General features: G+C 40.9%; 1 protein-coding gene across 1 annotated transcript in view; it reads left to right on the forward strand.

Annotated features, from left to right (window-relative positions):
• Nucleotides 1-7,560, forward strand: part of LOC124720191 (immunoglobulin domain-containing protein oig-4-like) — a 33,699-nt gene extending 26,139 nt beyond the window's left edge. Inside the window, exons 3-4 of the mRNA XM_047245514.1 lie at nucleotides 238-387; nucleotides 7,278-7,560. Coding sequence (XP_047101470.1) covers nucleotides 238-387; nucleotides 7,278-7,436 — 309 coding nt within the window. The 3' untranslated portion in view covers nucleotides 7,437-7,560. The remainder of the gene's footprint in view (nucleotides 1-237; nucleotides 388-7,277) is intronic.
• Nucleotides 7,561-12,051: the final 4,491 nt, after the last annotated feature.

Genomic DNA, 12,051 nt, shown 5'->3' on the forward strand with positions numbered 1-12,051 from the left:
TTGGTGTAGCTATTTTAATGGCCAGTAGTGTAAAATAAAATAAGGTAAAAACGATACATATCATGTCACAGGCTTTGGACATCTCACACAGCTAGGAGTGTCAAACGTTTTCGCAGCCTCTGTGTGATGATTATGACTGTGATGGTGATGATGATGATGATGATGATGATAATGATGGTGGTGGTGTTGATGATGATGATGGTGCTGCTCACAGGATGTGGCCTTTTGTGTTTGCAGGGCGCCAAGATCGTGAACTGGTCGCACTTTGACTATGAGTACACACTGGGCCAGAAGATCGTCTTCATGTGCGTCGCCAAGGGCAACCCGAGACCCGCCATCACGTGGTTCAAGGACGGGACAGAGTTGTACGCGCACTCCTACCTGCATGTGAGTAGCCAACCCCACACGTAACCAGCAGCTACCTCACAAAAGGTGTTTCTTTCACATATAGTTACCTCACACATACAAACACACACACACACACACACACACGTGCGCGCGCGCGCACGCACGCACTAATAACCTGGATGTATCAGCTTCAACCATACACAGTAGATGTTGTTGTGGTCTTCAGTCCTGAGGCTGGTTTGATGCAGCTCTCTATTCTACTCTATGCTGTGCGAGCTTCTTCATCTCCCAGTACTTACTGCAACCTACATCCTTCTGAATCTGCTTAGTGTATTCATCTCTTGGTCTCCCTCTACGATTTTTACCCTCCACGCTGCTCTCCGGTACTAAATTGGTGATCCCTTGATGCCTCAGAACATGTCCTACCAACCGATCCCTTCTTCTTGTCAAGTTGTGCCACAAACTCCTATTCTCCCCAATCCTATTCAATACCTCCTCATTAGTTATCGACCCATCTAATCTTCAGCATTCTTCTGTGGCACCACATTTCGAAAACTTCTATTTTCTTCCCATCCAAATTGTTTATCGTCCATGTTTCACTTCCATACATGGCTACAGAGAAAGAAAACTGGCGTTCTACGGATCGGAGCGTGGAATGTCAGATCCCTTAATCGGGCAGGTAGGTTAGAAAATTTAAAAAGGGAAATGGATAGGTTGAAGTTAGATATAGTGGGAATTAGTGATGTTCGGTGGCAGGAGGAACAAGACTTCTGGTCAGGTGACTACAGGGTTATAAACACAAAATCAAATAGGGGTAATGCAGGAGTAGGTTTAATAATGAATAGGAAAATAGGAATGCGGGTAAGCTACTACAAACAGCATAGTGAACGCATTATTGTGGCCAAGATAGATACGAATCCCACGCCTACTACAGTAGTACATGCCAAGAAATTGAAGAAATGTATGATGAAATAAAAGAAATTATTCAGATTGTGAAGGGAGACGAAAATTTAATAGTCATGGGTGACTGGAATTCGAGTGTAGGAAAAGGGAGAGAAGGAAACATAGTAGGTGAATATGGATTGGGGAACAGAAATGAAAGAGGAAGCCGCCTGGTAGAATTTTGCACAGAGCACAACTTAATCATAGCTAACACTTGGTTTAAGAATCATGAAAGACGGTTGTATACATGGAAGAACCCTGGAGATACTAAAAGGTATCAGATAGATTATATAATGGTAAGACAGAGATTTAGGAACCAGGTTTTAAATTGTAAGACATTTCCAGGGGCAGATATGGACTCTGACCACAATCTATTGGTTATGACCTGTAGATTAAAACTGAAGAAACTGCAAAAAGGTGGGAATTTAAGGAGATGGGACCTGGATAAACTAAAAGAACCAGAGGTTGTACAGAGATTCAGGGAGAGCATCAGGGAGCAATTGACAGGAATGGGGGAAATAAATACAGTAGAAGAAGAATGGGTAGCTTTGAGGGATGAAGTAGTGAAGGCAGCAGAGGATCAAGTAGGTAAAAAGACGAGGGCTAGTAGAAATCCTTGGGTAACAGAAGAAATATTGAATTTAATTGATGAAAGGAGAAAATATAAAAATGCAGTAAGTGAAACAGGCAAAAAGGAATACAAACGTCTCAAAAATGAGATCGACAGGAAGTGCAAAATGGCTAAGCGGGGATGGCTAGAGGACAAATGTAAGGATGTAGAGGCCTATCTCACTAGGGGTAAGATAGATACCGCCTACAGGAAAATTAAAGAGACCTTTGGAGATAAGAGAACGACTTGTATGAATATCAAGAGCTCAGATGGAAACCCAGTTCTAAGCAAAGAAGGGAAAGCAGAAAGGTGGAAGGAGTATATAGAGGGTCTATACAAGGGCGATGTACTTGAGGACAATATTATGGAAATGGAAGAGGATGTAGATGAAGATGAAATGGGAGATATGATACTGCGTGAAGAGTTTGACAGAGCACTGAAAGACCTGAGTCGAAACAAGGCCCCCGGAGTAGACAATATTCCATTGGAACTACTGACGGCCGTGGGAGAGCCAGTCCTGACAAAACTCTACCATCTGGTGGGCAAGATGTATGAAACAGGCGAAATACCCTCAGACTTCAAGAAGAATATAATAATTCCAATCCCAAAAAAAGCAGGTGTTGACAGATGTGAAAATTACCGAACTATCAGCTTAATAAGTCACAGCTGCAAAATACTAACACGAATTCTTTACAGACGAATGGAAAAACTAGTAGAAGCCAACCTCGGGGAAGATCAGTTTGGATTCCGTAGAAACACTGGAACACGTGAGGCAATACTGACCTTACGACTTATCTTAGAAGAAAGATTAAGGAAAGGCAAACCTACGTTTCTAGCATTTGTAGACTTAGAGAAAGCTTTTGACAATGTTGACTGGAATACTCTCGTTCAAATTCTAAAGGTGGCAGGGGTAAAATACAGGGAGCGAAAGGCTATTTACAATTTGTACAGAAACCAGATGGCAGTTATAAGAGTCGAGGGACATGAAAGGGAAGCAGTGGTTGGGAAGGGAGTAAGACAGGGTTGTAGCCTCTCCCCGATGTTGTTCAATCTGTATATTGAGCAAGCAGTAAAGGAAGCAAAAGAAAAATTCAGAGTAGGTATTAAAATTCATGGAGAAGAAATAAAAACTTTGAGTTTGGCCGATGACATTGTAATTCTGTCAGACACAGCAAAGGACTTGGAAGAGCAGTTGAACGGAATGGACAGTGTCTTGAAAGGAGGATATAAGATGAACATCAACAAAAGCAAAACAAGGATAATGGAATGTAGTCGAATTAAGTCGGGTGATGCTGAGGGAATTAGATTAGGAAATGAGGCACTTAAAGTAGTAAAGGAGTTTTGCTATTTGGGGAGCAAAATAACTGATGATGGTCGAAGTAGAGAGGATATAAAATGTAGGCTGGCAATGGCAAGGAAAGCGTTTCTGAAGAAGAGAAATTTGTTAACATCCAGTATTGATTTAAGTGTCAGGAAGTCATTTCTGAAAGTATTCGTATGGAGTGTAGCCATGTATGGAAGTGAAACATGGACGATAAATAGTTTGGACAAGAAGAGAATAGAAGTTTTCGAAATGTGGTGCTACAGAAGAATGCTGAAGATTAGATGGGTAGATCACATAACTAATGAGGAAGTATTGAATAGGATTGGGGAGAAGAGAAGTTTGTGGCACAACTTGACCAGAAGAAGGGATCGGTTGGCAGGACATGTTCTGAGGCATCAAGGGATCACCAATTTAGTATTGGAGGGCAGCGTGGAGGGTAAAAATCGTAGACGGAGACCAAGAGATGAATACACTAAGCAGATTCAGAAGGATGTAGGTTGCAGTAGGTACTGGGAGATGAAAAAGCTTGCACAGGATAGAGTAGCATGGAGAGCTGCATCAAACCAGTCTCAGGACTGAAGACCACAACAACAACAACATGGCTACACTCCATACAAATACTTTCAGATACGACTTCCTGACACTTAAATCTATACTCGATGTTAACAAATTTCACTTCTTCAGAAACGCATTCCTTGCCATTGCCAGTCTACATTTAACTTTCTCTCTACTTCGAGCATCCCTGGTTATTTTGCTCCCTAAATAGAAAAACTAATTTACTACTTTAAGTGTCTCATTTCCTAATCTAATACCCTCAGCATCACCCAATTTATTTCGACTACATTCCATTATCCTCGTTTTGCTTTTGTTGATGTTCATCTTATACCCTCCTTTCAAGACACTGTCCATTCCGTTCAACTGCTGTTCCAAGTCCTTTGCTGTCTCTGACAGAATTACAATGTCATCGGCAAACCTCAAAGTTTTTTATTTCTATGGATTTTAATTCCTACTCCGAATTTTTCTTTTTTTCTACTGCTTGCTCAGTATACAGATTGAATAACATCGAGGAGAGACTACAACCCCATCTCACTCACTTCCCAACCACTGATCCCTTCAATGCCCCTCGACTCTTATAACTGCCATCTTGTTTCTGTACAAATTGTAAATAGCCTTTCTTCATCAAAAAATTCTGTTATATTACAGAATGGATTTTAAGCCAGCCAGTTCTACAGTTTTCTTTGAAACAATTGAGGAGGCTTGCACCATGCTGGCGGTGTTAATTTGATAAAGATTTTTAGGGAGCAGACTGTGGTTGAGTGGGCTGTTTTTACTAGTCTGCATCTCAGAATATCCATTTTCATTTCCCCTCTGTTGTGCTGGTGTATGTCTCGTCTTAGATGAAATTCTTTGATATACATACTAAAAGAATATGTAATAAAATTGGGGTTCCTATTTAAAAATACGCAGTTGATATCTGTTTGACCTATGGCAGCGCCATCTAGCGGGCCAACCATAGCGCCATCTGGTTTCCCCCTTCAAGCTAGACGAGTTTCGTTCTTTGTAGCTTTTTCGTTTGATGCTTATTACGTGAGATATTTGGCCCTGTCACTATCAATGGACCACCCTGTATATATCTACCTCTCTCTCTCTCTCCCTCCCTCCTCCCTTCGCCTTCTGTTCATACACACACACACACACACACACACACACACACACAAATAATAATAACAGTAGTAATAATAATAAAAGCTCACCAAAACAAATACTATTTCACACAAAAACATATGTGCATACACAAACAGGTCACAGATATCTCAAAATTATACTCGAAAGTTGGCAATAACATCCGACAGTCGGCAACACAGACCAAAGCATTGCATCAAAACAAGTGTTCAGTTCCTCGTGCTGTGGAATGTGGAAATCAAGAACCCCAAGTGGCAATTATAAGAAGAGGAACAGCGTTAAAAATGGAACAGAAACATAAAATGCAGAAAATCGTCCACGCAACCTGAAAGTAGAATTTAAAATATTACTACGCCATAGAAAACCAGAACTGTTTATAACCTATAAATACACTGCCCCAAAATGTAAACTAAATAGTAAAACTAAGTAAATATTCCAGGCCACTGAAGAGCACTTGCAGAGAATAAAGGCGAAACGTCTATGCCACGAAAATTGTGCTTCTTTCAGTTTTAGCTAGACGGTTCAAAAGTAAAAATTATCAATCTACCGTAATGTTACTCACAATTGAGGAAGACAGGACTACAAAAGTTGAAGATGAGTTACAAAACTGCTACGGAAGCAAAGGGCACTTCATAGCAAACATAAACATAGCCAAAGCCTTGCAGGCTAACAAAAATTACACGAAGCGAAATGTAGTGTGAGGAGGGCTATGCGAGAGGCGTTCAACGAATACGAAAGTAAAGTTCTATGTACTGACTTGGCAGAAAATCCTAAGAAATTTTCGTATTATGTCAAAGCGGTAGGTGGATCGAAACAAAATGTCGAGACACTGTGTGATCAAAATGGTACTGAAACAGAGGATGACAAACTAAAGTCCGAAATACTAAATGTCTTTTTCCAAAGCTGTATCACAGAGGAAGACTGCACTGTAGTTCCTTATCTAGATTGTCGCACAGATGACAAAATGGTAGATATCGAAATAGATGACAGAGGGATAGAAAAACAATTAAAATCGCTCAAAAGACGAAAGGCCTGTTGGACCTAATGGGATACCAGTTCGATTTTACACAGAGTACGCGAAGGAACTTACCCCCTTCTTGCAGCGGTGTACCGTAGGTCTCTAGAAGAGCGTAGCGTTCGAAAAGATTGGAAAAATGCACAGGTCATCTTCGTTTTCAAGAAGGGACATCGAACAGATGTGCAGGAGTCTAGAAACCTACTCTGTAGGAATCAGCATGGGTTTCGAAAAAGACGATCGTGTGAAACCCAGCTCGCGCTATTCGTCCACGAGACTCTGAGGGCCATAGACACGGGTTCCCAGGTAGATGCCGTGTTTTTTGACTTCCGCTAGGCGTTCGATACATTTCCTTACAGTCGTTTAATTAACAAAGTAAGAGCATATAGACTATCAGGGCAATTGTGTGACTGGATTGAAGAGTTCCTAGATAACAGGACGCAGCATGTCAGTCTCAATGGACAGAAGTCTTCCGAAGTAAGAGTGATTTCAGGTGTGCCGCAGGGGAGTGTCGTAGGACCGTTGCTATTCACAATATATATAAATGACCTTGTGGATAACATCGGAAGTTCACTGAGCCTTTTTGCGGATGATGCTGTAGTATATAGAGAGGTTGTAACAATGGAAAATTGTACTGAAATGCAGGAGGATCTACAACGACTTGACGCATGGTGCAGGGGATGACAATTGAATCTAAAAGAAAGATATAGCAGGTCAGCAGCTGGAAGCAGTTAATTCCATAAATTATCTGGGAGTAGGCATTAGGAGTGATTTAAAATGGAATGATCATATAAAGTTGATCGTCGGTAAAGCAGATGCCAGACTGAGATTCACTGGAAGAATCCTAAGGAAATGCAGTCCGAAAACAAAGGAAGTAGGTTACAGTAGACTTGTTCGCCCACTGCTCGAATACTGCTCACCGGTGTGGGATCTGTTCCAGATAGGGTTGATAGAAGAGATAGAGAAGATCCAACGGAGCAGTGCGCTTCGTTACAGGATCATTTAGTAATCGCGAAAGAGGTGCGGAGGTGATAGATAAACTCCAGTGGAAGACTCTGCAGGAGAGACGCTCAGTAGCTCGGTACGGGCTTTTGTTGAAGTTTCGAGAACATACCTTCACCGAGGAGTCAAGCAGTATATTGCTCCCTCCTACGTATATCTCGCGAAGAGACCGTGAGGATAAAATCACGAACAATACGAGACTGGAATAGAAGGGAGAACCGATAGAGGTACTCAGGGTACCCTCCGCCACACACCGTCAGGTGGCTTGCAGAGTATGGATGTAGATGTAGATGTAAATTTTAATGACAATTTCTTCTTACGACTGCCGTATTTAATTTTTTTTTTTTTCGCAGGTTCACGAGTGGGCAATCGGCAAGGACCAGATAAAGTCGAAACTGGAGATCGATCCCGCAACGCAGATGGACGCTGGCGTGTACGAGTGTACAGCCGACAACATGTACTCCATAGACCGGCGCAGCTTCAAGACCGACTTCAGCATCGCCTTCGACTAGCCACGCCTCCACGTGCGAAACGGGTCGATGCCCGGAAGTAGCGCTTTTGTCGCGATACAGCCTCCCGACAAGCTGTTGAGCATTTGTTTTCCTAAAAAAAAAAAAACAAAAACAACAAAAACACCAACGCTGCGCTGAAAAAGTGTTGTTAGTGCACGAGAGCAACTACCGCAAGTACAAAGTGTAATTTTTTCCTTCAACGGTCACGTAGGACTAATCAGTACGGCAGGATGCTGTCCTTCAATGTCAACAAGTGTAACCATTGTGTAAAATTGCGTCAAGTTGAGAGTAATCGAAATCTGAGTTTCTTCTCACATTCGCAAGAATTACGCAGTAATATTTTCATCAGCTTATGTCACTTTTGTACAGCAATTCCTGCAAAAAAAAAAAAAAAAAAAAAAAAAAAAACCATTAGTTTCTGGCTACACGTTAGTGCGCCACTGCAACGAACAAAGTACCAAAGTACAGTCGAAATCGCTTATAACGACGTCAAAGGGACCTGCCATTTAAGCTCTTTATTGCAGATCCTCGCGCAAACCAGAATTTTTGTTTTGTTTTTTGATAAAAACCTCGTTTCTGTAAATTTTAGGCTGCTATATAGTTAGAACATCAAAAAGTAGTAGAAGTACACCGCACCTACAGTATTAATAATTGAGTATTTATGGAGAGTCACAGAAGAGGAACTTTTCTTATGTATTGCGATACATGGAGCAATAACATTCCAACAAAATGTAAAAACAGTCAATAAATGGAGAAATAAGTAGCAACGATTTAAACTGTTCAATAATGTCGAACATGGCCTTGTATAATGAATTAGATAAAATGTTAAGCATGTTTAAAACTTACTGTAAGTGCTGTTTAGTGTAATAGTAGTGAATGACAACTTCGTCCCTTATTATTTTATTGTACAATGTCTCTGTTTACAATCCACATTATACAACGATCCTTGTGCATGTCTGAAGCTTCGACCATAGATACTAGTAGACTGGCCCTGCTGTGCAGAAGCTACAGGGCTGGTGTGGCTCCAACGTAAACCACGTGACTGTTGGCAAAACGTGGCGGGATTTCAAATCAGCGGTCTGCCATCCTACCGGGTGATCAAAAAGTCAGTATAAATTTGAAAACTGAATAAATCACAGAATAATGTAGATAGAGAGGTACAAATTGACGCACATGCTTGGAATGACATGGGGTTTTATTAGAACCCAAAAAAATACAAAAGTTCGAAAAATGAAGGCGCTCCATCTGATCAGAATACCAGTAACTAGCATAACAAAGTATGACAAAGCCAAGATGGTGTTCTTTACAGGAAATGCTCAATATGTCCAACATCATTCCTCAACAATAGCTGTAGTCGAGGAATAATGTTGTGAACAGCACTGTAAAGCATGTCCGGAGTTACGGTGAGGCATTGGCGTCGGATGTTGTCTTTCAGCATCCCTAGAGATGTCGGTCGATCACGATACACTTGCGACTTCCGGTAACCCCAAAGCCAACAATCGCAGGGACTGAGGTCTGGGGACCTGGGTGGCCAAGCATGACGAAAGTGGCGGCTGAGCACACGATCATCACCAAACGACGCGCGCAAGAGATCTTTCATGCGTTTAGCATTATGGGGTGAAGTACCATCCTGCATAAACATCGTACGTTCCAGCAGGTGTTTATCAGCCAGGCTGGGGATGATGCGATTCTGTACCTGTCACGGTAGCAGTTTTGCTGTCCAGCTCCATCTGTCGGACATTTTGTGAACTTTTTTTTTGGTTCTAATAAAACCCCATGTCATTCCAAGCATGTGTGTCATGTTACCTCTCTATCTACATTATTCCGTGGTTTATTAAGTTTTCAAATTTATACTGACTTTTTGATCACCCTGTATGTTTGTATCGTATTTTCCCAACATTTGCCAAACGCTTCCAGCAAAAATTACTTTTTTATTTGCGAAAAATTATGCCAGAACTACATTTGACCTGGTTTTGTTCACAGTACCATTTATAAAATCTAACAAATACATCGAACGCCCCTCTGGTGGGCAGCGGGACGAAATTACTATAAACTATCAATTAAAGTAAAATGTTGTTAAAATTCTTTTAAACAGTAAGACTGGGCTCGTGTCAAAACTTTAAACATTGGATTCGCCGCGTTTTGAGCTATAGTCACTTATAAGAGAAAATGGGATATGCGAATTATGTCAACTATAGGTGCCAAAATTGTCGACTTTAGGAGCAGGTCCATTTTAGAGTATCAATTTTAGGTGCCCTTCAAAGGTTCAGTTCCCACTATTTTTACAAAAGTTTAAAATATCGGTTTAAAAAAATGACATTTTAGATGAAAGGTGAGACTTTGAAGTTTCAGAAAATAATTTTGGAGCCTAGGTTTAAAAATGTCAGACACTGTAAATATAAATTATAAATATACATTGTAAATGATAACTAACCTATAAAAACACTTCTCCGCAAAGTGCTTCGAGCAAAGGGGCGTATGTGCAGATGGCTTAAAGTTTTTCCGTTTCAGGGCCTGTAGTTAAAGCTGCCTTTGGTTTTCATCCTAAGGGAACCTATGAGTAGGAACGAGAAACAGTTATACTTACTTCTGTAACCGAATTATCGCAGATACTTTCCAAGGTGTAATATGAGTCTAGCTTTACGAGCATCACTTTTAACACTTTAAATTACGGGATACTCTATTTCAAGTGTAAAAAGCATATTAAAGTCACTTCAGCAGATTTCAATAAACGCATCTGCACTATCACAGAAACACTTACACGTGAAATGTAACGCCATTTCCCCCGACAAAACGCTGAGTACAGCCATAAGCGCAACACGAAACAACCATGTTTTGCCAACATTCACGTGGCTTCAGCCCGGAGATGTTGGAGCCACGAAAATGACGTCAGGGCCAGTCTACTATATTTATGGTCGAAGGTCTGAAGTAACAAACTTGCTGACAATCCACAGCAGCTCTTTAAAATATCACAGAATTTTTCTTTTATACCATTGTGCGCAGATGACCTCACCCGCTTGATTTCCAAGGAATTGTGTTCGAAAAGAAACCGCATTTCCCCTCTATCCTGCCAGATTGTAGAAATAGTTGTGTGTGAGACATCCAATTCCTTTGCGACGGTAGCGTTTGCTTCGTCATTTTCTAATCATCATATTTTCTTCAATACTAAATACTTCCCACTTTTCCGACATCGTTGACTGTTTAATATGCATATTAATTTTAAACCAACAATCTGCAGTAAACAGGATTTTGAAAATAAGCGTTCCATTGTTGTTGGTAGCCGATATATTTTTCTGAAAATAAAAGTGCAATATGCGATGCCGTACTAAGCGATTTTTTTTAGATATAGTATTTACATAGGATTTATACGGGACCGTTAGATTTCACTGTTATAGCTAGTATCTCGTTAAAAGCGATATCGCTATAAACGGTATTGACTGTATTTACGTTTTAATCACGTTGAAACCACCACATACTGCACTTTTGTTCGACGAATATTTAATCCAATACGGCGACTGCACCGTTTGCTTCCATGAGCACAGAACAAATAACTGACGGTGAGTTTTCTTTGACAGCCATTAACATAGCGTAGGAATTACCATGGAGCAAGCACTAAGATGCGCACAAAATAACTTCTGATGTCATTAGACATCAACTCCAAAAGTTACGTGAATATGGCGCAGAGAAAGGTTTATCCAGAAAACCCTGCAGATTCTGAATGTGACTGTCGACAGTACAAACAGATCCTGCGCAAAAGTAGAGTGGATTTTGTACACCTGATTCATTAAAAAAGCTTAAATTGCGTTGGAGATCTGGACTGGATGTAGCTGAAAACTTTGGAGAGATAAACGCAGAGGCGTTTCCCTTGCTTGTGACAAGTGTCACATCTTGTAGGGAGTAGAAAGAACAACCACCACTATTCTTTAAGGTTTTATCCTGCAGCTGTTTTATTTTTGAGCTCGAGTTTTTATAAATTATTCTGCAGCAATCCAGGATTATTACAAATGATTGAAGCGATTTCACAGCTCTACAATAACTTTATTATTTGACATATTTTCACAATGCTTTGCACACACATACAAAAACTCAAAAAGTTTTTTAGGCATTCACAAATGTTCGATATGTGCCCCTTTAGTGATTCGGCAGACATCAAGCCGATAATCAAGTTCCTCCCACACTCGGCGCAGCATGTCCCCATCAATGAGTTCGAAAGCACCGTTGATGCGAGCTCGCAGTTCTGGCACGTTTCTTGGTAGAGGAGGTTTAAACACTGAATCTTTCACATAACCCCACAGAAAGAAATCGCATGGGGTTAAGTCGGGAGAGCGTGGAGGCCATGGCATGAATTGCTGATCATGATCTCCACCACGACCGATCCATCGGTTTTCGAATCTCCTGTTTAAGAAATGCCGAACATCATGATGGAAGTGCGGTGGAGCACCATCCTGTTGAAAGATGAAGTCGGCGCCGTCGGTCTCCAGTTGTGGCGTGAGCCAATTTTCCAGCATGTCCAGATACACGTGTCCTGTAACGTTTTTTTTTTTTTTTTTCGCAGAAGAAAAAGGGGCCGTAAACTTTAAACCGTGAGATTGCACAAAACACGCTAACTTTTGGT

This window comes from Schistocerca piceifrons, chromosome 11 (genome assembly GCF_021461385.2).
Source record: "Schistocerca piceifrons isolate TAMUIC-IGC-003096 chromosome 11, iqSchPice1.1, whole genome shotgun sequence".
Lineage (NCBI taxonomy): Eukaryota > Metazoa > Arthropoda > Insecta > Orthoptera > Acrididae > Schistocerca > Schistocerca piceifrons.